This window comes from Callospermophilus lateralis, chromosome 10 (assembly GCF_048772815.1).
Source record: "Callospermophilus lateralis isolate mCalLat2 chromosome 10, mCalLat2.hap1, whole genome shotgun sequence".
In the NCBI taxonomy this organism is placed as follows: Eukaryota; Metazoa; Chordata; class Mammalia; order Rodentia; family Sciuridae; genus Callospermophilus; species Callospermophilus lateralis.
The window spans coordinates 76,347,210-76,373,219 of NC_135314.1; the positions used below are offsets into that span (position 1 = coordinate 76,347,210).

Consider the following 26,010-nt stretch of genomic DNA (forward strand, 5'->3'; position numbering starts at 1 on the left):
TAAAGATGTTTGTCTAATTATAGTTTCATGCTGGAGTTGGGGACAGGTTGGGGACCCACAAAAAAAGAAATAATATGCCTAATTCAAAGCTAAAATGGCATACAAACTTAGTTTCAAAATCAAAGGCAAGTGGGGATAATGAAGTTCAGAAATGCTTCTTGTTAAGTTTAAATAAGAATCTAAATATGCTGAATTCTATATCTATCAGACTTTCAAAAGACAGATACACTCATGTATTTTCATTGATAACTAAAGGATATACTTTACCTATACTAAGGTGCTGCTTTGTCCCTGGGTACACACCCAACATTAATTTAGAGGAACATCAGTGTGTATTATTCATATGTACTTTTCTATAAATTCTATTTTGTCATCAACTGATACTTATCAGAAGTTATTTTTTAAAAAAAAAAACTGTTATTTTATACAATGACTTCTTATGATGGCTTTGTCTATAATATGACCTCTCAACCCCAATACCAGGGACTCGCCACCCAGCCGGGCCACCTAGATCTGTGCCTCCACGAAGAAAACCTTTACCACCAAATAATGTCACTGGGAAACCAGGAAGCATAGGTAAGCTCATTATGTATCTTCTTTCTTCCTCCATGATTTCAGTTTTACTAGCCAACCTCCTCCCTTCCTCGTGTGCCAGCCACTTGAATGGGTTTCACATGCTTGTGTTGGCCCCAAAGACTGGGCACTGTAAGGTACAGCTTTGAGGATTCATATCCTGAATCTGGATGGGTGGGGTGAAAGAAACAGCCCCTCTGCATCTAAGCCATCTTGCTTCTTAGATGTCTGTGTACCTGGAACCTAGATAGAAGCTGACTCAGGCCCTTCAACAAATGGATTATTTGGGACAGATGCTCTGTGTTACCAAGTTCCTAAGGATCACTGAAAATGGGATACCCTGTCGTTGACTTATCATTCTGTCTCCTGAAATGAAATCCTATACATCTCGATGAAAGCTCCCCTATTCACCAGCCCCATGCCAGGCCCACTATTATGGTACTCAGGGAGGAGATGGTAATAAAATACTGAGGTGATTGAGTTAGCTCCCTAAGCAGCCAGGTAGGGAGGTGTCTTGGGAGTCAAGCTTCTTTTCCTCCTTCACATCTAGGTGTGGATTCCTCTTCTACATAGAATGGTCCCTCCCAGACCTGGGATACTCACACATCCTTCTCTAGCTCCCCAAAGAGGTCTCAGCTTTGCTTCTCTATTCAATGTGTCCTTGGCACATACTTCCATTAGGGCAAAGAGCAATCATTTTATACTTGTTTTATACCTATTTGTTTGCATAGGTTAGGTGAGCTCTATGATGACAGAAATATTGATATATTTTCCCCAAATTGCCAAAACCATATTCAGTACTTAGCACATGGGGGATATTTGATAAGTTACAACTGAACAAATAAATGAATGAAATTAAGAATCAATGAAAATTGATCCAGTTCAGAGCAAAGCTTTACCTCACTGCTATTAAGGCTCTCCTCCTGGGACCTGACAGCAAATCATAGCATGTTTCTCATGGTTTCTTCTCCTCCCAAATCTCTGCTCCCTAAATATTTGGTATGTGCAATCAGAATAAAAGTATTAAAGGCAACTGTGAAAGATGAAACAGAGAAGGGCTTATGTGAAAGGGAGTGGACATCTATCTTTTTGCTGGATAACAGGAGGGCATGCTAATTGGAAGCTTTTGGGATGTCTATGATGATCTCTAGATCCCCATGACTATTAGGATGAACTCTAGAGCCCGGTGTCTAGAGGAGGAATCGGCCTCATTCATGCTTTTTGGTGCTTTCCTGAGTCAAAGCCTCGTGACATGGCCTCGTGAGAATACCAGGTTTTCCTCATTAGTTATAATGTTAGGCAGCTGTGACATGAGTGCCTGTTGCCTTCAGGTCAGACGGAATGAGTCACAGACTGGAGTGTTGCCTGAAGGTGCCCGTGGAAAACTCAGGGGACTGCTCCTGCAGAGTCCCCTGGCAAAGCTGTAGGTCTTCAGCTGCAATTCAGTGGCCTTGGTTGCTGCTACATGAAATCACTTTCTTTCCTCTCAGTGAGTGTAGCTTTGTGACAGCCCACCAAGCCCGAAGACAAACCATAAACACTTTCCCCTTCTGAGACTAACTCTGGTCACTTCTCCCCATGCCCCACCTTCCACCACCAATTCAAAGGAAACGGCTGCACCGAGAAGCCAAATGCCAAACAAGGGCAGTAGTACAGATTTGATCTGATTGACACCACAGAAAAGTCTATCCTGAATTCAGGAAATCCATCTAATGTCTGGGAGTCCTCTGAGGCTCTCTGGCTGGGAGCACAGTCTTAGGTGGCTGCAGGGCACCCGCCATTTGTCACCTTTTTCCAGATCCACCAAGGCCTCTGAGTCCCACTCTCCTTGCCAGGGTGAAACGGCTGCCAGCATTTCCTGCTGTCTCTGCCAACTCTGAAAAGTGTATGTGGGCTGTGGTGTGACTTCCCTGGGTTTTTCTTGCTGTCTTATTGAGGCATTCCCTCTAGGATAAGGAGCATAAGTCCCCAGGGGTAAATCAGAGGCCCATTTGCCTGACTCTCTCAGGATTCCATGCTGGGCCAGAGTCCTCAGATCCAGCTCAGAGCCCTTGACTCTATGGCCCAAGAAGGACTCTTTTACCCAGAGGAAATAGAAAATCTAATCTAAACTCCTCTCTACTGTAAACACTTGGACTTGCCTGGACCTTGGGATGGATCCGGTTTTAGAGACTTATGAGTATTTTTAAAGTGGAGGAGTCATTGTTGAATATAGCAACTCAGAGTAACACTGTTCTGGCACTCAGGCCAGAATCATGGACATTATCCTAGGAATTTTTGTTTCCTTCTTCTCTAGCCATCTCCCATGGCTGCCAGTTAAACTTCAAGTTGGGCTATTCCCCAATGTTCTTCCTACAACTTCACTAGAATACAGTTCTCCTCCCTGCCTACTGATCACTTCTCTTATTAGCACATCCTCTGAAAACACTCCAACCCTCCCCAACACCTTCCATCTTTCCTCATAGATATCTGTAAGCATTCCCACTCCTTGCCCCCGCTGTGACCTTCTCTAGTTCTTTCACAATATCTGTGATATTTCAATACCCTTGGCTCACACATCTACCTCCATCAAGAACCAGGTCTTATTTTTCTCCAAGCCTGGCCAACAGTGCCAAGCCACATGGTAAGTGCTTACCAAATATTTATTGAATAAATAAATGGGAGGCTTGGCAGTGCTTCTATAAAGTCTTACTACTTTGGCTCTACATTACAGGAATCATCTCATCAGGCCGAGTAACTTCCCCACCCCTGAGAGCAACACTCAAACCTACAGGAATCCCCTCAGAGAGACCAGAGACAGACAAAAAGCAGCCAACAGCTCCTGCCTCCGGAGAAGAGCTTGGTTAGTGTGTCAATCAGTCTTCCGCTGGATGCTTACCTATGGGGAGGCGGCCAGCACCTCCATAATGGGTCCTTCTTCCTGCCCGCAGAGAATGTAAGATAAGTCAGAATAATTAGTGAAGAACAAAAGACATAGATTCAGAAAAAATAGTTTTAAAGAAGCTTGGGGTACCTGATAGGTCAAAGCCACACAGGAGCTGGAACTGGACAATTAGAAAATGACTCTGGTGGTTTTATTGAAGGGAGTACATCAAAGACAGAGATAAGGTTTCAGGGGTGGAGTCTTGCTTCATGGTGTCTTGCAGTCAGCAGGAGGACTGACATCTCTTAGAGTCTCTGTGGCTACAGCAGGTCACCCCATCTCCAGTGACCAGGCAGAGCTTGAATAGGGTCACATATGTTTGGGCAGTTTTAGCCCGAGGAAACTTCCATGGAAAGTTCCCAGACACCAGATTCTCCTATTCACTAGGCTGCGATGCCGATGTAGTCCACACACAGCCCATGGGTGGCTCTTCGCTATGAGGTACTAAAATATTTCAAATTGGGGGGCGGGAATAAAGTCTCAGTTCTAAATCTTTTATTTTCTCAATTTATAACCAATTTGGGCATTTTCAATTTTAAAATTATACTTACTTTCAATACATTGTTGTAGAATATGCTCCTTTCCTTAGTGGACATAGAATGCCAAGTTTGTTTCCTAAAATGATCTAAACTGTACCTGCTACCTCCTATTAAGCCTCATGCCATTACTAACTACACATATCTTAAGTTAGTAATGAGTATTAACCACTTGGTTGTAATTTTTAATTCATTATTTATTATAGTCCAGAACATTTTGCAGCAGGACATAACAAAAACCCTTTTATTGTGGGTAAAAAAGTATAAAATAATAATATAATAATAAGTATAAAAATAATAAAATAATACTAAGTATAAAAAAAAGGAAATTTACCCCACAGCTATATAATTAGAATAAATATTGGCCATCTTCAGTCTTTATTATTTGCCATTGTATTATAAAGCTTTTCTTCTCTTCACCAAAATTGTTTATTTTTTTCATTCTTAGGTAACACAACTGACTTTAGTTCAAGCCCAACAAGAGAAACAGATCATCTTGGGAAGCCCAGATTCAAAGGTAGGTTTAGTTCTGCATCTTCAGTTTGACACAGCTATTTTAGGAGGGAGGATCAGTCAGACTTTGTTATGTAACAACCACAAAACTTTATTAGCTTACTATAATCAGGATTTATTTTTTGAGTCTCTTCAAGTCAGCTGGGGGTCTGATGCTTAGCAAGGTGCACCTACTTCTTGAAGCAGGTATAGCTGGAGTCTGTGATATAGCTGGAGTGCAGTGATCTAATTCTGGTAACCAGGATAAGGAACCAACAGTGAGCCAGGAGAAGCCATTCTTATATCAATACAGAGCAAAGAGACATGCCATCCAAATACACAGCCACATTTCAAGCTCATTTTTATGTAGTATCTGCCAATAAACATTGGGCAAAAAGGTCACATAGCCAAGCTCCATCAAGAATGGGGAAGATTACTCCTTCCATGGACACAGAGAATATGTTTGAATAATAATCTAATGTACCACAGTAGGAGAAACATAATATTCCTTTGTAATTTTTTTTCTGAAGTGTAAAATTTGATAAATTTTAATGTATATATTCACCTATGGAGCCATTATCACAATCAAAATAATGAACACAGTGTGACTTGCAGACATTTGTCATGATCCTTTGTAATCCCTCCCCCTCAGGTCGCTCATCTATCCCTAGTCCCTAGGTAACCACAGATGTGCTATACCATATATATTAGTATGCACATTACAGAATTTTATATAAAAGAAAACTTACACTATGAACTCTTTTTTTGTCTGGCTTATTTGGCTCAACATAGTTATTTGGAGACTTATCCATGTTACTCTGTGTACCAGTAGCCCAGTTCTTTTTATTACTGACTAGTATTCTATTATATGCATATAAAATATTTTTTTCTTTAAACCTATTCATGATATTCAAGAGTTTTTAATTTCTTTTTTACATTATCAATAAAATTACTGTGATCACTCGTGTACACGTTTGTATGGAAATGTGCTTTCATTTCTACATTTATTTTCCATCCATCTATATTTTTGGTATATCCAAACTTTGCCTATTTTGAGGGGGTGGCATACTGGGAATTGAACTCAGGGGCACTTAACCACTGAGCCACATCCCCAGCCCTATTTTGTATTTTATTTAGAATCAGGGTCTCACTGAATTGCTTAGTGCCTTGCTAAGTTGCTGAGGCTGGCTTTGAACTTGCAATCCTCTTGTCTCAGCCTCCTGAGCTGCTGGGATTACAGACATCTGCCACCACACCTGGCTTTGCCCACATTTTAAATGGAATTGTTTGTCTACCTGTTGTTGAATTTTGAGTATATTCAGATACGTGCATTGCAAATATTTTCTCCCAGTTTGTGTCTTCTCTTTTTAATTAATGAAGCTATTTGCCAATTTTTATATGAAATGTACTTTCTTTAATAAATATAGTACTTTCCACTATATTTTTTCTCCAGTATTGTTTCTTTTTTAGTGAACTTGGTAGGTTGTATCTTTCAAGCAGTTAGTCCATTTCACCTAAGTTGTCAAATCTATTTGCATAAGTTCATAATATTTCTTTACTATCATTCTAATATCTGAATTTTTTGTGATATGTCTAATAAATTATTTGCTAATCAAAAGTCACAAAGAGTAATTCCCACATGATTTCCCTCTAGAAGTTTTTCATTTTTGCATTTAGATTTTTGATGAACATTGAGTGAACAATGTATATTGATTTTGTATATGATACAAACTATGAACACATGTCCTTTCTTGTTTTTGAGTATTCAGTTGTTGTAGCATCATATGAAATGACTCCTTTCTCCACTGAATTGTATTTATACCTTTGTCGAAAATCAATTGTCCATATATATGTGGATCTTGTAATGTCTAGTGTAGCTTAGTATTAGAATAATGCTGAAATTGCCTCTTCAATTTTCTGGAAGAGTTTGTTAGAATTGTTATTGCTTCTTTCCTAAATGTTTAGTAATATTTACCACTGCAGCTGTCTGAGTCTCACATTCTCTGTGGGAATGTTTTTAATATATAATTTTACTTTCTTTACTAAGTATATGGCTATTCAGAATATTTTGTCTTCCTTAGGAAGTTCTAGTAATGTTTTTTAAAATACTAGCACATTTCATCTAAGTAGTCGGCTTTGTTTGCATAAAGTTGCTTATAATATTCCCTTATTATAATTTTAATGTCTGAAGAATGTGTGTTGATGTCACTTTTCTCATTCTTGATGTTATTAATGTCTTTTATTTATTTACTTATATTTTCCTTATCAATATGGCTTAAGTTTATGAAATTATTTGATCTTGTCAAAGACCAACTTTTTGTTTTACTAATTTTCTCCATTATTTTTTTCTGTGTCTGTTTCATTTCTTTTTACTCTTCCTTCTGCTTAATTTTGCTTTAATTTGTTTTTCTGACTTTTCTTTCTTGAAATAAAAGATGAATTCATTGATTTGAGACCACTCTCTTGTCAAACCCAAAGCCTCACAAATGCTGGGCAAGTATTGTACAATTAAGCTACACCCCCAGCTCCTGCTCTTCTTTTCTATTATGGAAATTAGTGCTACATATTTCCTACTACATATTACTCAAGCAGCATCCACCAATTTTTTATATATTTTGTCTTTATTTCATTCTGCTCAAAATGCTAATTGCTCTCTTGATTTTTTTCTTTTGGCCTATTGATAATTTAGAAGTGTGTTGTTAAAATTTCCAAGTATTTGGAAATATTCCAGAGCTCATTCTGTTATAAATTCTAATTTAGTTCCAGTATTGTATGATACTCTGTATTACTTGAATCCTTTTAAATTTGATGAGATCTTTTTTTATGGCCTAGAACATAGTACATCTTGGTACGTATGCTGTGTGAAAAGAATGTATTTTTTTTTCTTAAATGGGATACTGAATTAACTTGCCAGGGCTGTCATAACAAACATAGACTTGATGGCTCATGCAATAGAAAGATATTATCTCACACTTCTGGAGGTAAGAAGTCTGAGATTGGCAGGTTTGGTTTCTCCTGACTTGCAGATGGCCCCTTCTCCCTGAGACTTTATATGGTCTTTTCTCTGGGCTTATACATCTCTAATATCTCTTTTCTGATAAAGACAGGATACCAGTCAGATTAGATTAGGGCTCAACCCTTTTGACCTCATTTAGGTCCCTACTCGAAATTAGTAACATTGGAAATTAGAGCTTCAACAAATGAATTTTAGAGGAATGCAAATTCGGTCCATAGTGTGGTATGAATGTCTGTTAGGTCAAGTTGTTTGTTTGTACTGTGCAGTTATGCCATGTGATTACTGATTTTCTGTATACTTGCTCTACCATCAAAAAGAGAAGAGTATTGAAATCATGGACTATAATCATGAATTTATTTCTTCTTGTGATTTTATCTAGTTTTGTGTCACGTGTTTTAAATGTGTGTAATGAAGTACAGACCTAAATTATTTATGATTATAATAAACTCCTGATTAATTGATTCTTTATCCTTATGAAATGCCCTTTTCTGTTTCTGGTAATATTATAGACTCTGAAATCTAATTCGTTGACATATTCAGTCATATTTTCTTTTGACTAGTTTGTGTATTTTCATCTTTTTTATTTTTAACCTATTAGTCTCTTGATGTTTAAAGTGTGTTTTTTATGGTTGGGTCTTGCTTTTCTATTTAATCTAACAATCTTTTCATTTTATTTGGATTACATAGAACCTTACATTTAATATGATTATTGATATTGTTGGGTTTAACCTTTATCTCACTGTTTATTTTCTATTCATCCCATGTATCCTTTGCTCCCTCTTGTCCTGATTTTTAACCTTCTTTTAGATTGAGTATTTTATGACTCTGTTTTATCTTTTTGGATGTGTGATAGCTGTCACTCTTTGTTATTTTAGTTGTTGCTTTGGGGTTCACAGTCTACATCTTTAGCTTATCACAATTTATCTTCTACCAAAATTAAAAAAAAAAAAAAAACTTCTCATATAAGAACCTTACACTCATCCAGCGTTTTTTCTCTTGCCTTTAGGTTATTATTGTCATATATTATACTTTCACATTATTCTATGTAACTCTTATTCTTTATCAATAAATTATCTTGAAGAGTGATTTAAATAATGAGAAAAGTGTTTTATATATTTATCTGTATAGTTACTGTTTCTGTGCTCTTCATCCCCTTGTGTGGATCCATATTTCCATCTGGTATAATTTTTCCTTCCTCCTGAACTTCTTTTAATATGCTTTATAGTATGATTCTTCTGATAATGAATTCTTAAAGGTTTTATATTTCTGAAAAAACTTTGCTTTTGTTTTTTAAAGATCTTTTCACAAATTGTTGAATCCCACATGATACATTTTTTTCTTTCCATATTCAAAGATGCTTTTTTTCTTTCCATATTCAAAGACGCTGCTCCGATGTCTCTCACTTGCATTCCTTCCAATGACAAGTCTACCACAATCCTTATCTTGTCATTCTATACCTATCTTTTCCTGTATCTCCTTTAAATATTCTTCTCTGTTTCACTGGTTTTGAGAAGTTTGATTATGATTGGCAGAGTTTTCTTCATGTATAATGCATAATTATTTTATTTGAATTTTTTGGATTTGTGGGTTTAGAAGTTATTATATTTGGAATATTTGGGGCCATTATTTCTTAAAATATTTTTTCTGCCCACCCACCCCAGGTATTCCAATTATATGTACATGAGACACTTGAAGTCATCCAACAGTCACTGATGTTGATTATTTTTAATTCTTTCTCTCTGTTTTTTATTTTGGATAGTTTTATTGTTATATCTTCAAGTTTACTATCATTTATTTTGTAACATATAATATATATTGATTCTCTAGTGCAATTTGCATCTTATATTTTGTAGTTTTTTAATCTCTAGAAATTTTTTTAAATTTTTAGAGGGAGAGAGAATTTTTTCAATATTTATTTTTTCATTTTTGGTGGACACAACATCTTTATTTGTATGTGGTGCTGAGGATCGAACCTGGGCTGCACGCATGCCAGGCTAGCACGCTACTGCTTGAGCCACATCCCCAGCCCAATCTCTAGAAATTTGAGTATTTTTTTTTATATTTCTCATGTCTTAACTTTTTGAACATGTGAATCATAATCATAACTGTTTATTGTTTTTATCTGATGATTCTAACTTCTATGCAAGTTCTGGATTAGTTTCAAATTATTGATTTTTTTCTTCTCATTATGGGTAACATTTTCCTGTGAATGTCACCTTATTGGGTGCTGGATATACATATGCATACATCTATGTATAGATGTGCCCACTTATATACACACTATATATATTTACATAGACATATATGTAGATATGTGTATAAATGGAGACAAATATGTAGATATATATAGGTATGTTTATATATGTGTGTGTATATATGTAAGTTGTGTTTATATGTATACATAAATTATATAGATATAATTCCTAAAGTACTCTTGAGTCTTGTTTGGGGACATAAATTACTTAGAACTATTGGATCTTTTTGAGTCTAACTTCTCAGATTTATTGGATGACACCAGAATTATGTTCAATGTCAGGCTCGTTATTCTCTGCTGAGATAAGACTCAATACCCCATAAATAATGAGGTATAAACCAAGTCTATAGAGTGCAAATTAATTTTGAATATTAACACAATGTAGAACTGTTTAGTAAATAAGTGGGCAAGTTAAACCAACCATAGCACTGCTTTCAAGCATCTGCCCGTACGTAATGAAGGGACTCAATGCCCTCCAACAGATAATTATATTATGAGCTCACCTCCAGCTCCTTCATGGGTTTTAAAATTACTAAAATGCCAGAATTTTCTCTTAGGTCCTCATGTGCGTTACATCCCAAAGCCAGACAACAGGCCCTGCTCCATCACCGACTCCGTCAAACGGTTCCCCACAGAGGAAGCCATGGAGGGGAATGCCACCAGCCCACCTCAGAACCCACCCACCAACCTCACTGTGGTCACTGTGGAAGGGTGCCCCTCATTTGTCATCTTGGACTGGGAGAAGCCACTAAATGACACCGTAACTGGTAAGATCATGGCATGAGGACTTGTTACCATAGCGGTGATATGGGTCTTGGAAATCAGGATTTGGTCCTTGTTCCCCCTGGAAGATTTAGAACCTGAGAAACACCAAGAGAAGCATAGAAAGCAAGTTTTATTCAAGAGACAGAACAGAGATAGCAGACTTCTCCAGGGAGAAGCTGGGACCCAGAGCTGGTACCCACGGGAGCAGGTGTGTCTTGCTTTCTTATAGACCCCCCACACACCCTCTCTCTCTTTCCTGCATACTTGCCCCAAAGCAGGAAAGAGCAGGCATAGGGGCAATCACTTGTGTTGGAAAGTACAATCCCTCTTCCCATGGGAAGTGTTAACAGCTAGTTGAGTAGGGGAAGTGATCCAGAGGTTAGTTATTAGCATCCTCTAGTTGGTTGGAAACTTCTGTTTCCTTTTCTTTGATAACCAACTATTTGTTCTTTGTCCCTGTCTCAGTAGAAAGCTTTGATAGCACAAGGTCTATGGAGCGGGGTACTCTGGGCCAAACTGACATGCGAAGGACATCCAAGGTGTAGCAAGTCCTAGCAGAGTTCTGCTGACCTTAAGGCACATTGTCAAAAGTGTCATGGGATGGGAAACATCACCTTGGTCCTTGTAGCGGGCTCCCTGTTAATTTAATAAATTTCTTAAAGCTGTACCCCTTCCATCTCCTCTCAGAATCCTCCTTTCAGACATAACTGGTCTTTCCATTATCAAGAAAATACAGAATGAGTTTGCTCATGATATTTAAACTAGTTTTCCTTTTATCAACCCAACTTTTAAACTGTCCTCAGACCATCTTTAGAGAAAATGCATTTTTAAAAATCTATTTCTGGGTGATTTTGTGCTCATCTCAGGAAATTTTGATATTCCCACTGCTCTCCCACCAAATTTCTCTAAAAATGACTGTGAAGAAACCTGGGTCTATTCTTTGAACTGGTTATATGGCAATTTGATTCTTCACAGTGAACAGACAGTCAAACATGAGAAGAAAAAGTAGGTAGAAAAGACCAGTGGCTTAAATCAGGGGAGAACAAAGCCTGAGTCCATGTGGTTCCCGCTGCCCAGTTCCAGCCTGCCGGATACCTGGTGCAGGAAGTAGAAGGGCCAACAAGAGGCTGTCAGCAGGAGAAAGGAGCAGTGTGCAGGGTGGGAGATTCAGGATCTGCCAAAATCATTTCCTACTTTGAAAATGTAAGGGGAAAATAACAGCTATTTCTCCTTAACCAAAACCATGTGATCTGGGCAACTTCCAGTTTAACCAGCTCATCTTTGCTTAGCTGGCACTTTCTATCATATTTTGTGCATTCTCATGTGAAGTTAGCCTTTGCTTTGAGGAAGAACCAGCCCCTGCCTATGTTCTTCCCATCTGCCTAGCCCTACTTGTTCACCTGAGACCATGCCTGCAGGTGCTACCATCCCAGTATGTAAAAATCAGTCCCTCAGCACTGAATACCTATAATGGATTAAAACATCTAAAAATCTGTTGTTTTACTTGCTAATAAGGAGTTCCTGTGAAAGTCTGAGGCTATCTTTCCTTAAAGCCAAATGGTCTCTGAAATTTCATTTGCCCTAAAGATGTAGGATATGAAATTAGAATTATTAAATCTAATTATATAATACATACCTACTTGGATAATATCTGATTTAACTCTTTAAGGCTGTAGGATTTTCTTTTCTGGTTCATCTATAAGAGTATTTTAATTATGTAAATTTATAATTCTAAGAATTATACATAGAATGTATTTATACATCTAATTGACTACCAAAAGTCCAGGTTCGTATTGAGGAGGAGAACACAGAGTTAACAAGGAAGGTCCCAAGCCAAAGATGTTTTTTTAAAGGTGATTACTTTGGTGATTAATTAATTAGACTTCATATAAATAGTAGAGTTTCATAGCTATTAGATTATTTTGGTTTTCTTTTTTTCTTTTCTTTTTTGGTGACTAAGCAGCACTTGAATCTTTCCAATTGGAATCTTTGAAAATTTCTGTGGCCCTATTTTCAAAAAACAACTTAGGGATAAGAGTTAATAAAAGCAACAATAATAATAAGTATAACCTGTTGAGTAAAATCACTCAAAATACTGTTAGACACTTTCCATTTGTTCTGAATATAATCCCCATAAGCAGCACCATGAAGAGAGATTATTGACATTCTGCAGATGGGAAGACTGAAATTCAAAGCAAGTGGCTTGGTTTGTCTCTTTCCTTAGGTCATGTGATTCCCTTTTTCTTTCTTTCTTTCTTTTTTTTTTTTAACTTACATTTTAACAGCTGCAAATATCCCTTCTGAGATAAAAATATAAAACAGATTTGAATTGAAGATCTTCTCCTTCCCTCCCTTTCCACTCTCTACACTAAAATAGCCAATAGGGAGATAAGTTGGGATCAGAAGGGAGTCTGAGCAAGGTGTTGTTCAGTTAACTAGTAGTCGTTAGTCCTTCAGTAGCTGTCCTGCTGTTGTCCAGTTCCAGTGGCCACTGTCTTCAAGTTTAACTTTTGGCTTTCAGAAGAATGGTCATTTAGGAAATGTTCAGAAAAAGCCATCCTCCTTTGGGGGTTTAAAAATAAGCTACTAATAATCCTTTTCAATTAAAATGGGAGATTTGGGTCCTTCCTGGCCTGTTCTGGGTTTGGTTTTATTCCCAGTGTTCATCTTACACCTTTGGTCTGGTGCATCAGCGGAAATCCCTGGCCTAACTTGCCAGCTCTTTTGCCGCTTCCCTACCTATGTGACGCCCTGCTCGTGTGCATTTCTTTATAGCCATGGAGCTGATCCTGAGTGGGGAGGAGTAGTTTGTTTTATTGCTTGTTTTTCAGTCCTCTCTGTCATCTCTTTACATGCATTAAGTTAAATCCCAACTGAGAGCAGGGAAAACCACCTAACAAATCTGTAAATTAAAGTCGCTTATTCTGAAAGTCTTTGTTTTTTGATGATCCCTGTAAGTTGATAGAAACAAGCCATTAAGTGAAATTAATGCTTATCTATATGCAGGCTTTAAGGGTATGATTTTTTATTTAATATGAAGAAAATTACCAAGGAAGCATAACTTTTGTAAGGAAGAGATGTAAAATCCTGATTATATAATTCCAAATAATGAACTATAAGAAGGGACTTTATTATTTAGTTAACCATTATTTGCTGATATGGCTTTAAGCCCAAAGAATTTTTTTTGCAGCAGTAACACATACTCAGTGGCCTAAACCCAACTCTGTTGAAAGCCCCGTAGAGGATGAGCATGGGTTCTACCCAAGTACAGTGCCTGATACAGAGCTTTCCCCAAATTGGGCTTCTTGGAAGTAGCAGACTTTCTGACTCACCTGAAGAATCATGGGCTCTATGACCAAAGAAACCATAAGAGGGTCATCAGTCTTCACCAGTTACCAGACCTTCCTCTGCTCTGCTCAAGGGAAAGCAGAAATAGTCCATAAGCATCTCCCAAAATGCTCCCATTCCATCTGAAAATTGCAACCGAGTAAGATCAATGTGTCTCTAAAAGTACAATCATCTTTATGTGTGTGGCTTTATTGTGCTATTAGCTTCAAGAAGAATTAAATTGCTTGGTGTATGAAGGCAAATATCTAAGGTGTTTTTATTTTTGTTCTCACTTTTACAGAATATGAAGTTATATCCAGAGAAAATGGGTCATTCAGTGGGAAGAACAAGTCCATTCAAGTTACAAATCAAACCTTCTCCACAATAGAAAATCTGAAACCAGACACAAGGTAAGCTCCAGTGGTAGTGCAGGTGAGTTCTGAGTTTAGAAATCATAACCACAATAAGACATAAAATGTTTTCATCTTCTCCAACCTAAGGGAAGGTGTAACCTACATTTCACTCTAGCTTTTTGGATGAGACATAAATACCTCTAGAGTCATATTTTGAAAATAGGCAAGGTATTGATGGGGGTAGAGGGGCCAACAGGATGGTCTTGTAAGTTACCAGGGCAGCTGGAAGCATAACAAAATAGGAGGAAATTGGTATCAAATGTTGGTATTAAATGCCAAAAATTATACAAGAAGAAATCTGTGGGCCAGAAATTAATTGGGGTGTGCATGGTGTAAAGTAGTTTTGAAACACCAAAGAATTTGGGTCTCATGCTGGAAAAGGGAAGGTAAAGAAGTGGGAATCCTGGGATAAAATGTAGGTGAAAGTTTTTAATAGTTAATACTTAAAACAACTTAATACTGGTCTCAGATACAGCAATCCTAGGACTTTCATCAACTGATAAAATGAAAATGGAGTTTGGACAGTGGAATTGCATATTTTTAACATTGTTCTATGATTAAAAAAAAACTTTTCTAGTTTGTCCCTTATTGCACATTGATACCAGATTAATCATATTCTGATATCATTTTGTGATTCTTCCTTAAATCTAAAATACCAATAATTTATCAACTCATTTCATTATGCAAAAAAAAAATAAGGGCGTTGGGACTGGGGATGTGGCTCAAGTGGTAACGCACTCACCTGGCATGTGTGTGGTCTGGGTTCGATCCTCAGCACCACATACAAACAAAGATGTTGTGTACGCCAAGAACTGAAAAATGAATATTAAAAAAATTCTCTCTCTCTCTCTCTCTCTCTCTCTCTCTCTCTCTCTCTCTCTCTCTTTTAAAAAAAAAATAAAAAAGGGCCTTAGATATTTCTGGTAATATAGTAGGAGTTTCAAGAAGGAGTTTCCTTTTTTCCCATCAGTTTCACTTTTTATACCTCTCTTAGTCATCAATTCACTGAATTGAATTGGGTATTGACAGTGACACTCAAAAGAGTCTATTTTGGCTCTTCAGTAGGAAAATTCATCTAATCTTTTTGGAGATCATTATAGATGATTTGCTGTGTGTAAAGTTTAGTCCTATACTGCAAATATAATACTTCTTTCACAAATGTGATTTTTTTAAGGCTCTCTATTTTGAGCTGTTACATGGAAACTTTTCTAACTGCTAATTTTCTTAAATGATTTAAATTTGCCAAAATAAGCATACGTTTCAATACAAGACCACTTGATGGTCTTGGTTCTGATTCCTGAGATACTAATGAGAGAGACAGAGTACATGCCTATTTGTACCATAATATATTTTAAGGAAAGAGTAAAATAGAAAACACATCATTAATTTCATCTTTTTAATAGGTAGATTTGTGCTAACAAAATGTGTATGGTGTTTCTCTTCAGTTTCCTGCTTCTTATTCCACTTAATAAGAAGTGATCTGTGTAGTACAATGCATTCATTGAAAGTCATCCAGTTTCTAAATGTGCATTGTGTTCCTTTTCTGAATCAGGCTGTCCTCACAACTTCTCCCAGCACAGCAAAATGTAGAACAGTTATTCCAGTGACATTTTAAAGCCAATTTGTTTGTAAAAGGTTTGCCGTTCCATCCGGCTAACATTTATTAAGTGCCAGTGATGTGCTCAGCACTATGCCTGGTGTTGTGGCTACATACATGAAGAAACAGGGTGCCTACCCTTGAGCTTAAGGTAATCCAAAAGACAGCTAATGACCAAGTTTTCTCTACAGAGTGGCAAGAGTCCTGGTAGAAGTATGCCCCAGATGCTATGGGATCCCAGGGTCAATGGCATGCCACTAAGTCTGGGGAAATTAGAAAGTTTTTCCCACAAAATGTGACAGCTGAGCTGAGGCTTGAAGGATGAGTAGAAAAGAGCTAACCAGATGTGATTGTGGGAGGAGATAAAATGTCAGAATATTATGTGTCTACACAGGAGCAATCTAAATGACAGCTGTTAAAAATTTCCTAATTAACAACTGGGAAACAGTAGCTTCTGAAAGAATTTCTATAGCTGAATTCCACTACTAGAAGATACATATGAAGCATTTATTTTAGCAGCATTTTCCACCACTTGGCCTGACAAGAAAATGTGACATCTGAAAACAGAGGATAGTTACTGGCTAATTGTTACACATCAACGTGGGTGGAGAGCTTGGAGTCAGAACATTTAACCCAGGATGGTAAGGCAGATATTAAAGATGTATAGACTGGTTATAGTCAGAAATTTGAAATGGTCACACACTATCCGAGAAACAAAATGACAATGAACTGTCCTCCCTTTTCCTTCTCATGGTGAAAGTCAACCTGCCTGTTTTTAATCATTTAGATAGGTTTATATCTACTCAGAAAAAGCTCTGAAAATTTTCTCACAGTAGGGGGCCAGCAGCTGTTTTGCTGCTAGGAGAGTTCCACTCCATATCTGGCATTAGATGTTCCTGTCTGCAGAGAGTAAAGCCACGTGGCCATCCTGGGACACATGGGTGCAGCTCCAAAGGCAACCTAGGGTCTCCCCAGCCTGGCCTGTGCCTGCCTGCAGCTGCAGGGGGCTGTGGTCACATTGTGCACAGGAAAGAGGAGACATAATGTTCAGTGAGGCAAAGGAGATTAGCTAACACAGACAAACTCCAGTCTCTCTCCTTAGAGGATCCATCTCTCATTCCTAAAGTAAAAGGTTGAGATGTTGGTATCCAACTAAATCCACCTAACCCATTCCCCAACATTTGCTTTCCATTTATTTTGTCTTCATGAAACCTCTCCTTCCTTACAGTCATCCAAGAACACCAATCCTCTCTCTTTAGGCAATGTGTGGCTCTTGTTGGACTAGAAGAAAAATATTAGGAGGAGTCCCTCCTCTCTGGAGCAACCCACATTGTCTGCAGGACCACTGATTGTTTTCAGTTCTGTGAACAGAGGAACTGATAAAGTATGTTTTAAATAAGAAGTCTTGCACCCATTCTTACAGGGTCTGAAGGTGTGAATTAGCTGATCTCTAAATTCTCTTATGTCTGATAATCCTGTGATAGCCAAAGCCATGCATGAAGTCAGTGAGAAAACTGGGACTGAAAATAAAACTAAAACCTGGATCAGTCTCATGACATAATAATTCCAGTAAATCGCTTTTCTTTGACTATCATCAGTCTGCAGTGTTTTCAGATGAACTGGTTTTAGCACACATTTTGATAATATGCATGGATGGGCCAGGTTCTTCCTGATGAACTGCTTGCCAGTATGGATGATTACATAATCATTGCATGCTAAAAAAAAAAAAAAAAAAAAAAAAAAAAGTCCTTTAATCTACTCTTCTGCTCTAACAAGTCCACTTCTCCTCTCACTTTACTGAAAATCTGAAGAATTTGGTGTGTGTGTGCCAGACTTAAATTTGATCAGGCAATTTCCTATAGAACATGTACTCTGGTAATTAGGATAAATCAAATTCACTTAATCTGCTCAAGTACTTTAATTGACCTCTGTTGGCTCCAGAGGATTTTGGAGACCAGTCCCTAAGACTAAAACGTACTGAAGTGGCAGCAATGATTGCTTGGGACTCTTGTTTATGTTGTTTGGTTTAATAAATGTTGGTACTTTTTGTTCATGTTGTTTGGTTTAATAAATGTTGGTACTGAGGGTAAGCTGGAAGAGAGGCAGCATCTCCTTATAAACTGTAAATCTGGCTGAATGAAACAGACATGAGGAATAGTCATTATACCCCTTCATAATGTTTTTATAAAATTCTGGTCTTCAAATTTTCAGTATTTTCAATATCTCTTCTCAAAGGCTTTGTAGAAAAAAGTAAAAGAAGTGGCCAAAACATCAGATATTTTATTTAGTTTTATTATAGGCATGGGCAGCAGAAAAGCCTTCCTTGTTAAAGAAGAAAGAAGTTGAGTTGATTGCTCATTTTGCTCATTTTAGCAACTTTTATCAGGCCAAAGACCAATTCTCTAAGGGCATGGAACTCTGCTAGTCTATAAAGATAGCAATTCTTCCTCTTATATCACCATATATACTTTTATTATATTTTCTTTGAATTCCTTGGTATCTGGGCAGGGGCTGAGCAGACATCATGGCAGCACTACAGAATGAGTATTGGAATTTCCAACTCTGAAATTCCTCAGAAACGGAGGACCCAAGAAACATCCCTGAGGGTATAACGGGCAGCTGCTTCATGATTTCCCATGATTGCCAATTCCCTGATCTCCCTTCTGTACTGAATTTATTTTATTTTATTTTTGAAACAGGGTCTCATTACATTGCCCAGGCTGGCCTCACATTCACAATCCTCTGCCTCAGCCTTGAATAGCTGCTATTACAGGTGTGCACCACCATGCGCAGCTCTTACCCTGTTTTGTGCTGTGTCTGAGAATAATATTATCCTCAGAAGTAGTATTATCCAGCCCTGCCCAGTTGCTTCTTACCTATATGCCCATATCTGCACAATGGCTTTGCATGTGGCAGGTCTCCAGAAACGCTTACGACAGTCCTACAATGTCCCTGGAGACAAACTCATATCAGCTGGTTGACTGTATTTCCTTATTCCCTTGAGTGGCCCTTACTCTTTTTTACCCCCTCCCTATTCCCCTTTTCCATTTCTCTCACTGTGATGGAAACTCCTAAATGAGGTAAAAATATTTTGAGACTGTACTGGGGTAAAATCAGCTTGTCAAACATTAGTTTACTTGAGATTTAGGGGGGGTTTGTTAAACTAACTTTTTAAGCAAATAGGGAGTATGTAACTAAAAAGTTCATCAAACAATGAAAACTATAATTCAGCTCTATATTTTGGGCAAGAATAGAACAAAAAGGTAATAAAGAAGGAAAGGGGAAAGAAAATGACAGAAGTGTCTACTCCAGCTATATCCTTGAGGCTTTACCCTCATTCTGCTGTTCAAGATGTTTGCCTGAGGCTAGATGCTAAAGGGTAAACATTCCTGTCTCTGACAATTTAGTTTGTGAACCCACTAATCATATTTTTTAAAATCCTAGATTTTCACTCATCAATGAATTGTCATATATTCATTTATTTGAGATGGGGTCTTACTAAGTTGCTTAGGGCTACACTAAATTGCTGAGGCCAACCTTGAACTTGTGATGGATTCTCCTGCCTCAGCCTCCCGAGTTGTTAGGATTAGAGGTATGCAGCACCATTCCTGGTATATTTTTAAAAACTTATGATTTTTCATAGTTGCTTTCAAAATTGTTGGTGCCCAACTCTACCCTCTTTCCTTTTTAGGATAATTCTTCAGAGCTTTCTAGACTCTTCAATGAAATCTAACTTTTCTCTTGGAGCTATTTGATGGTAGGCAGATTTATCCACTAAGGGTCATGGACCCTTATAGTTAAAGGAACTATGTTGACATCGAAGAATTCTAAAATTGGGAGAATTCTACATTGAGAGTTCTGTGGCAGTGTTTGTCAAATTCCCCAATAACAAAAGAACCTCTTTAAAAAACTCCTGTAGAGCTACTAGCAAATATTTATAATCATTATGAATCAGGTACCTTGCATTTCCATGCATTACCTCATTGAATTCTCACAAAAACCTCAGATAGTTTTAGATCCTTATGAGGTTATAATATTATCCTCAGAAGTAGTATTGTCCTAATTTTTATGTATGAAGAAAAAACAATGTTCAGAAAGTTTAATTTACCTGAAAATCACATTAGTGAGCTTTGAACCCATCTTTCTGGCTCAAGAACCCATGTCCTTAACCACTGGACCATACTACCTTGTGGTTGGGATGAATGGAAAGACTCTTTCTGCTAAAATCCACACCATCCCAGGTAGAGCAAGGCAGAGCATTCTGCAAGGATTACTAATATACCTGGATTGTTCTCAGTGGGGCTCAAAGGCTTGTCATCTGTACAACACTCATTTAAATACTTATTTTGATATAGTAGATTTTGTAAATGAGTTTTTAATTTTCATTTTTATCCAGAAACATATGTACAAGTTTTTTTGCTATGGTTTCTTCCCATAAACTTATGCTCAAGTTTAATCCCCATGTTGAGGTATTGAGAAGGTGGAAACTTAATTTGACTATGGTGTTTAGAGGTAAGGCCTTTGGAAAATGATTAGGATTAGATAAGATGTTGGAGTTAAGATTTTTGACTTCTTACGTATTCTAGAGACTAGTGCTGTATCTGTCGTGCGTGTAGTAAGAATTTGTTCCCAATTAGTAGGCTCTCTATTCGCCTCACTGTTGTTTCTTTTGCTGAGAAGAAACTTTTTAGTTTGAATTCATCCCATTTATTGATTCTTAATTTTAATTCATGCACTATAGGAGTCTTATTAAGAAAGTTGGGCCTAATCCAACATGATGGGGACTAGAGCCTATTTTTTCTTCTAGTAGATGCAGTGTCTCTGGTTTAATTCCTAGGTCCTTGATCCACATTGAGTTGAGTTCTTTGCATGGTGAGAGATAGGGGTTTAATTTCTTTTTGTTGCATATGGATTTCCAGTTTTCCCAGCACTATTTTTGAAGAGGCTATCTTTTCTCCAATGTATATTTTTGGCGCCTTTGTCAAATATAAGATAACTGTAATTATGTGGGTTAGTCTCTGTGTCCTCTATTCTGTACCATTGGTCTACCAGTCTATTTTGGTGCCAATATCATGCTGTTTTTGTTACTATTGCTCTGTAGTATAGTTTGAGATCTGGTATAGTGGTGCCACTTGCTTCACTCTTCCTGCTAAGGATTGCATTAGCTATTCTGGATCTCTTATTTCCAGATGAATTTCATGACTGCTTTTTCTATTTCTATGAAGAATATTATTGGGATTTTGATTGGAACTGCATTAAATCTGTATAGTTCTTTTGGTAGTATGGTCATTTTGACAATATTAATTCTGCCTATTCAAGAACAGGGTAGATCTTTCCATATTGAAAAGGTCTTCTTTAATTTCTTTCTTTAGCATTCTGTAGTTTTCATTGAAGAAGTCTTTCACCTCTTTCATTGATTCCCAAGTGTTTTTGTTTGTTTGTTTGTTTGTTTGTGTTTGATGCTATTGTAAATGGGGTAGTTTTCCTCATTTTCCTTTCAGAGGGATTTGTCACTGAGATACAATAAATGGGCCAAGGAACTGAACAGACAGTTCTCAAAAGAAGATATACAATCAACCAAGAAATATATGAAAAAATGTTCAACATCTCTAGCAATTAGAGAAATGCAAATCAAAACTACTGTAAGATTTTATCTCACTCCAGTCAGAATGGCAGCCATTAAGAATATAAACAACCATAAGTGTTGGCGAGGATGTGAGGAGAAAGGTACACTCATACATTGCTGGTGAGACTGCAAGTTGGTGCAGCCAATATGGAAAGCAGTATGGAGAATCCTTGGAAAACTTGGAATGGAACCACCATTTGACCCAGCTATCCCACTCCTTGGTCTATACCCAAAGGACTTAAAAACAGCATATTTCAGGGACACAGCCACATCAATGTTTATAGCAGCATTAAAAGAGAATGAAATCATGGCATTTGCAGGTAAATATTTGGATGGAGCTGAAGAATATGTTAAGTGAAATTAGCCAATCCCAAAAATCCAAATGCCAAATGATTTCTGATTTAAGGATGCTGATCCATAAGATGCTAGTGTGGGAGGATTAAATAAACTCTAGATAGGACAAAAGGGAAGAGGGGAAGGGAGGGGACATAAGGGTAGGAAAGCCAGTGGAATGCAATGGTCATCATTACCCTAAGTACATGTATGAAGACATGAAGGATGTGACTCTACTTTGTGTACAACCAGAGATATGAAAAATTGTGCTCTCTCTATATAAAATGGAAAAAAAAATTACGGTGGATCTCCCATGATTGAATCCTCGTAGCTTTATAAAGAGATTCAGACACATGCCCTGGCTGTCACCATGTGATGTTCTGCACCACCTCAGGACTCTGCCAGCAAGAATGCCATCAACAGATGTGGCTGCTGGATCTTGTACCTCCAGAACCATGAGCCAAAATATACCTATTTTCTTTAAAGTAGGCCGCCCCAGGTATTTTGTATTACTTAATGAAAAATAGATTTAGCCACTGGACCATGCTGCAGATACTAAAAAAGCAGTTCCTTTCTACTCTTAATGTCTGTTTCCCAGAGGCAAACATTTTTTTAAAATAATTTCTTTAGATATTTCTTCTGTTAATTAAATCTCTATTTCTAGGCCACTCATTTCTCAAAATGGTCAAACACGCCATCTCTTTGTTCTCTGGATTTGTCTTAGGGAATGCCTACCTCTTGCTGAATCCCTTGCCATCATTTTTGACTATGTTGAATCCCCTAATTCCTGCAGCCACGTCTCCCTTCTTTGTTTACTCCCTCTCTTCATGGCTTCTATAGAAACATATCTTGGGAAAGTATATATAAAATGATATTTTTTTTAGTTATTTACATGCTTTAGAAAGTCCATGGTTTACTTTGATATTATTGGTGTAGGATAAAATCACGATAAAATGAAGACTTTGAAGGCATGTTCCATTTTTTCCCCCTAACTTCCAGTGTTGTTGCTATTAAGATGTTGAACGTCATTTTGATTCTGAATACTTTAAATGGAACCCACTGTATTGTTCTCAGTTGTTAGGATCTTTATTCCCCAGTACTCTGAAATTTTGCAACGCACACGCTTTAATTAATCCTTTTTTTTTTTTTTTTGCTTTTTTCCTTTTGGTGGGCACAGAATTGACCTTTTCAATATGGACACTCACATCTTTTAATTCTGAAAAATTTCTTATATGATTTTTCTGCAATAATTTTCTACCATCCTTTCTCCCCTGTTTTCTAGAATTCCTGCCAGCTGAGTACTAAACTATCTGGAATAATCCTCCAATTTTCTTATATTCTCTTATTTTGTATCTTTGACTTTTAGTTCAAATATTTGTAGAATGTTTTTAACTTTAGCTTCTAAAATTGCCATTTGAAGTTTATTTTTAAATTTCAAAGAACTTCATTGGCTAAAAAACTTTTAAGTAGCATCCTCTGCTTATCCTAAGTACAATCAATATTTTCTTTGAGATGTTACAGACCTATGGTGTTCATTTCATGATCAAAAAGTATTTGAGGGGAAAGATTTTGCCATCACAAACATTTTTTTTGTTTATATAGGGTTTATTCAGCCAAAAAAAATACCCTTGTGTTGTTAATTAAACTTAGTTTAAAATCATTTCTTCACAACTTGTCAAGTATCATAAAATGCTGGCAAAAAAAAAAAAAAAACACAGAAAAAGTAGCTTATGAATATTTGTGGCCATGCTACAAATGAAGCTTAAGTGTAAATAACTGTGAAATAAAAAGACACAGAGATGATTTCAGCAATCCAATTTGGCCAAGACACAGCACTGATGGCAATGGCCTGGAATGAATGTGAAATGCATTTCCACTTTAATCAAACTCCAGATGCCTGTGATTTTTTTCCTTCCATTTTCAATTCACTAGTTTTATGAACTTTGTTTTTGTTAGTTTGTTTTGAGAGCATTAGGTCTTTTAGGAAGAATTTAATCTCTAGAAAAAAAAGTCCATGTGAAAACACCTGATGTATATGTGATTTATTTATTGAAATGGCATATGTGCTTTCATGTCAGCATTTCTTATGGTAAATGTCAATGACTTTACATCAGTTGTTCCATTTACAAAATGCTTTCATTTGCATTCACTCATTAAAAATCTGAAAAGAAATGTTTTAATTCCCATTTCACAAAGTTTTGAAGTTTGAAAAAGCAAAGACAACAATTATATAATAGTTATGGGCCTCATTATTCTCAGCTAAAGTTTAGAATAATGTCACACAGGATTTGTGTGTTGGATTACTTTATATATGCAGAATGATTAATGCATCTGACACAAAGTAAGCATTTGAAAAGTGTTTGCCATTGTTGTAATGCTAGAATCTTACACTAGAGTCTAACAGTGTTTTAATGAAATGCCACAGTGATCAAGAAAGTGACTCCTTGAGACTCAAAAAGTTTTTTTTCTAATGCTACCTTGGTACCATCTATACCAAAAATCATGTACAATTCTGGAACTCACACAGTACTATCAGATAACTCTGGGTGGTTTTAAATTCAGTTATTTTGCTGCTAAGTCTGATGCTGAAAAGAAATCATTTTTAGGCAAATGGCAAATCACTTTACTGTTTAAATTTCTTTTTTAAAAAAATATTTTTTAGTTATAGATGGACACAATATATTTATTTAGTTTATTTTTATATGGTGCTGAGGATCGAACCCAGTGCCTCACATGTGAGGGGCAAGCACTCTGCCACTGAGCCACAACCCCAGCCCAATACTGTTTAAATTTCTTACAAGTATTCTCTGCTTGTGCATCTAATGAATAAAATTTGTCAAGTACTGCACAATTTAATAATTCTTAAGGATAGAAATGTCCTATAATTCTAAAGGATCTTGGGTTTTTGTTTGTTTGTTTGTTTGGTTTTTAATTTAAACAAAGGGTGAGGAGCCTAGCAATTTGAAGCTGGCATACTGAGGGACAGAAAAGTCTATCTGTGCTTGTGTTCCATTTGAGCAATACTACCAGCCATTCTCTGAACACTATGACTTCCTGTGATACATGGAGACCCAAGTCCCAGGAGCTACAACCAGGCTTGAAAAGAAACTTTTTCATGGGTATCTGTGCCCAACAGCTTAGTCTAGGCATTCTCAAATACCAGTGGGTATAGGACAGGAATGTATTGCAAATTCCTCCTGGAATGATTTAGAGACTCAGTAGCCAGCGTGGACAGGAAATCTGCATTTTAAACAAACTTCCCCCACTGCCACCCTCTCTTGTGGTTCTGATATAAGTAGTTCAAATACCACTTTAGGAACACTGACTTAAAATTCAAGGTTATACCAGTGTTGTTAATAGAGAATAAAAAGGGACTTTTCCATTTCTTTGTCCCAGGCAGTAGCTGACACATTTTAAAGAAATGAAGGCTTCTCAGTGCTGAAATTAACTTTCGTTCAGCACATACTTTTCTATATATTTATTACCAACCTGTCCAAATATTTCTAATAATTTTTAAAAGACAGCCATCTTTTTATTAACAATATTTTTCTTATACAAAACCTTAGATGCTTTGAAAGTAAAATTAAGAAAGCATTATTCTTCCCACAACTTACTTCTAGAATATTACCATTCACTGTAATCATAATTTCAAATAGAGCCAGGAAGGATGTCAGTACAGCAAGAGAATGCTGCTTTCCTACCCCTCAATAATATTTTATTTTTCTCTCTACACAGCTATGAATTCCAGGTGAAACCAAAAAACCCACTTGGTGAAGGCCCAGCCAGCAACACAGTGGCATTCAGTACTGAGTCAGGTAATCCCATCAACAAGGGTGTAAAGGGGCATGGTGGGAACAATGTTTTGCATGGGAAGCTCACGTGAAACCCAGCTAAACTTGAATTCCTAAATAATAATCCATAGGGGAAAAAAAACTAATTGATGAAGGTACCCTTATAGCAATTACTTAGGTTTTTCCTCTTTTACCTTGATGTGAGAAAAAAAGGTATATCTATATTCAAAAATCTGAACGAATGTTCCTTTGTATGCCTAGAATCAAAATATTAGTACATCAAGAAAGGGAATTCATATACAAACAGAGATATGAAAAATTGTGGTATATTTTAATGCAAGAAAACCCCAAAGTACATGTATGA

The 26,010-nt window shown here is 36.9% G+C and overlaps 1 protein-coding gene across 12 annotated transcripts in view; it reads left to right on the forward strand.

Moving 5' to 3' along the window:
* Abi3bp (ABI family member 3 binding protein) overlaps positions 1 to 26,010 on the forward strand; it is a 238,438-nt gene that overhangs the window by 207,444 nt on the left and 4,984 nt on the right. For all 12 annotated transcript variants that reach the window (XM_076866958.2, XM_076866959.2, XM_076866960.2 and 9 more), the window contains 6 exons: positions 484 to 576; positions 3,287 to 3,415; positions 4,481 to 4,549; positions 10,352 to 10,561; positions 14,188 to 14,296; positions 25,591 to 25,670. In XM_076866958.2, the coding sequence (XP_076723073.2) occupies positions 484 to 576; positions 3,287 to 3,415; positions 4,481 to 4,549; positions 10,352 to 10,561; positions 14,188 to 14,296; positions 25,591 to 25,670 (690 nt within the window). The remainder of the gene's footprint in view (positions 1 to 483; positions 577 to 3,286; positions 3,416 to 4,480; positions 4,550 to 10,351; positions 10,562 to 14,187; positions 14,297 to 25,590; positions 25,671 to 26,010) is intronic.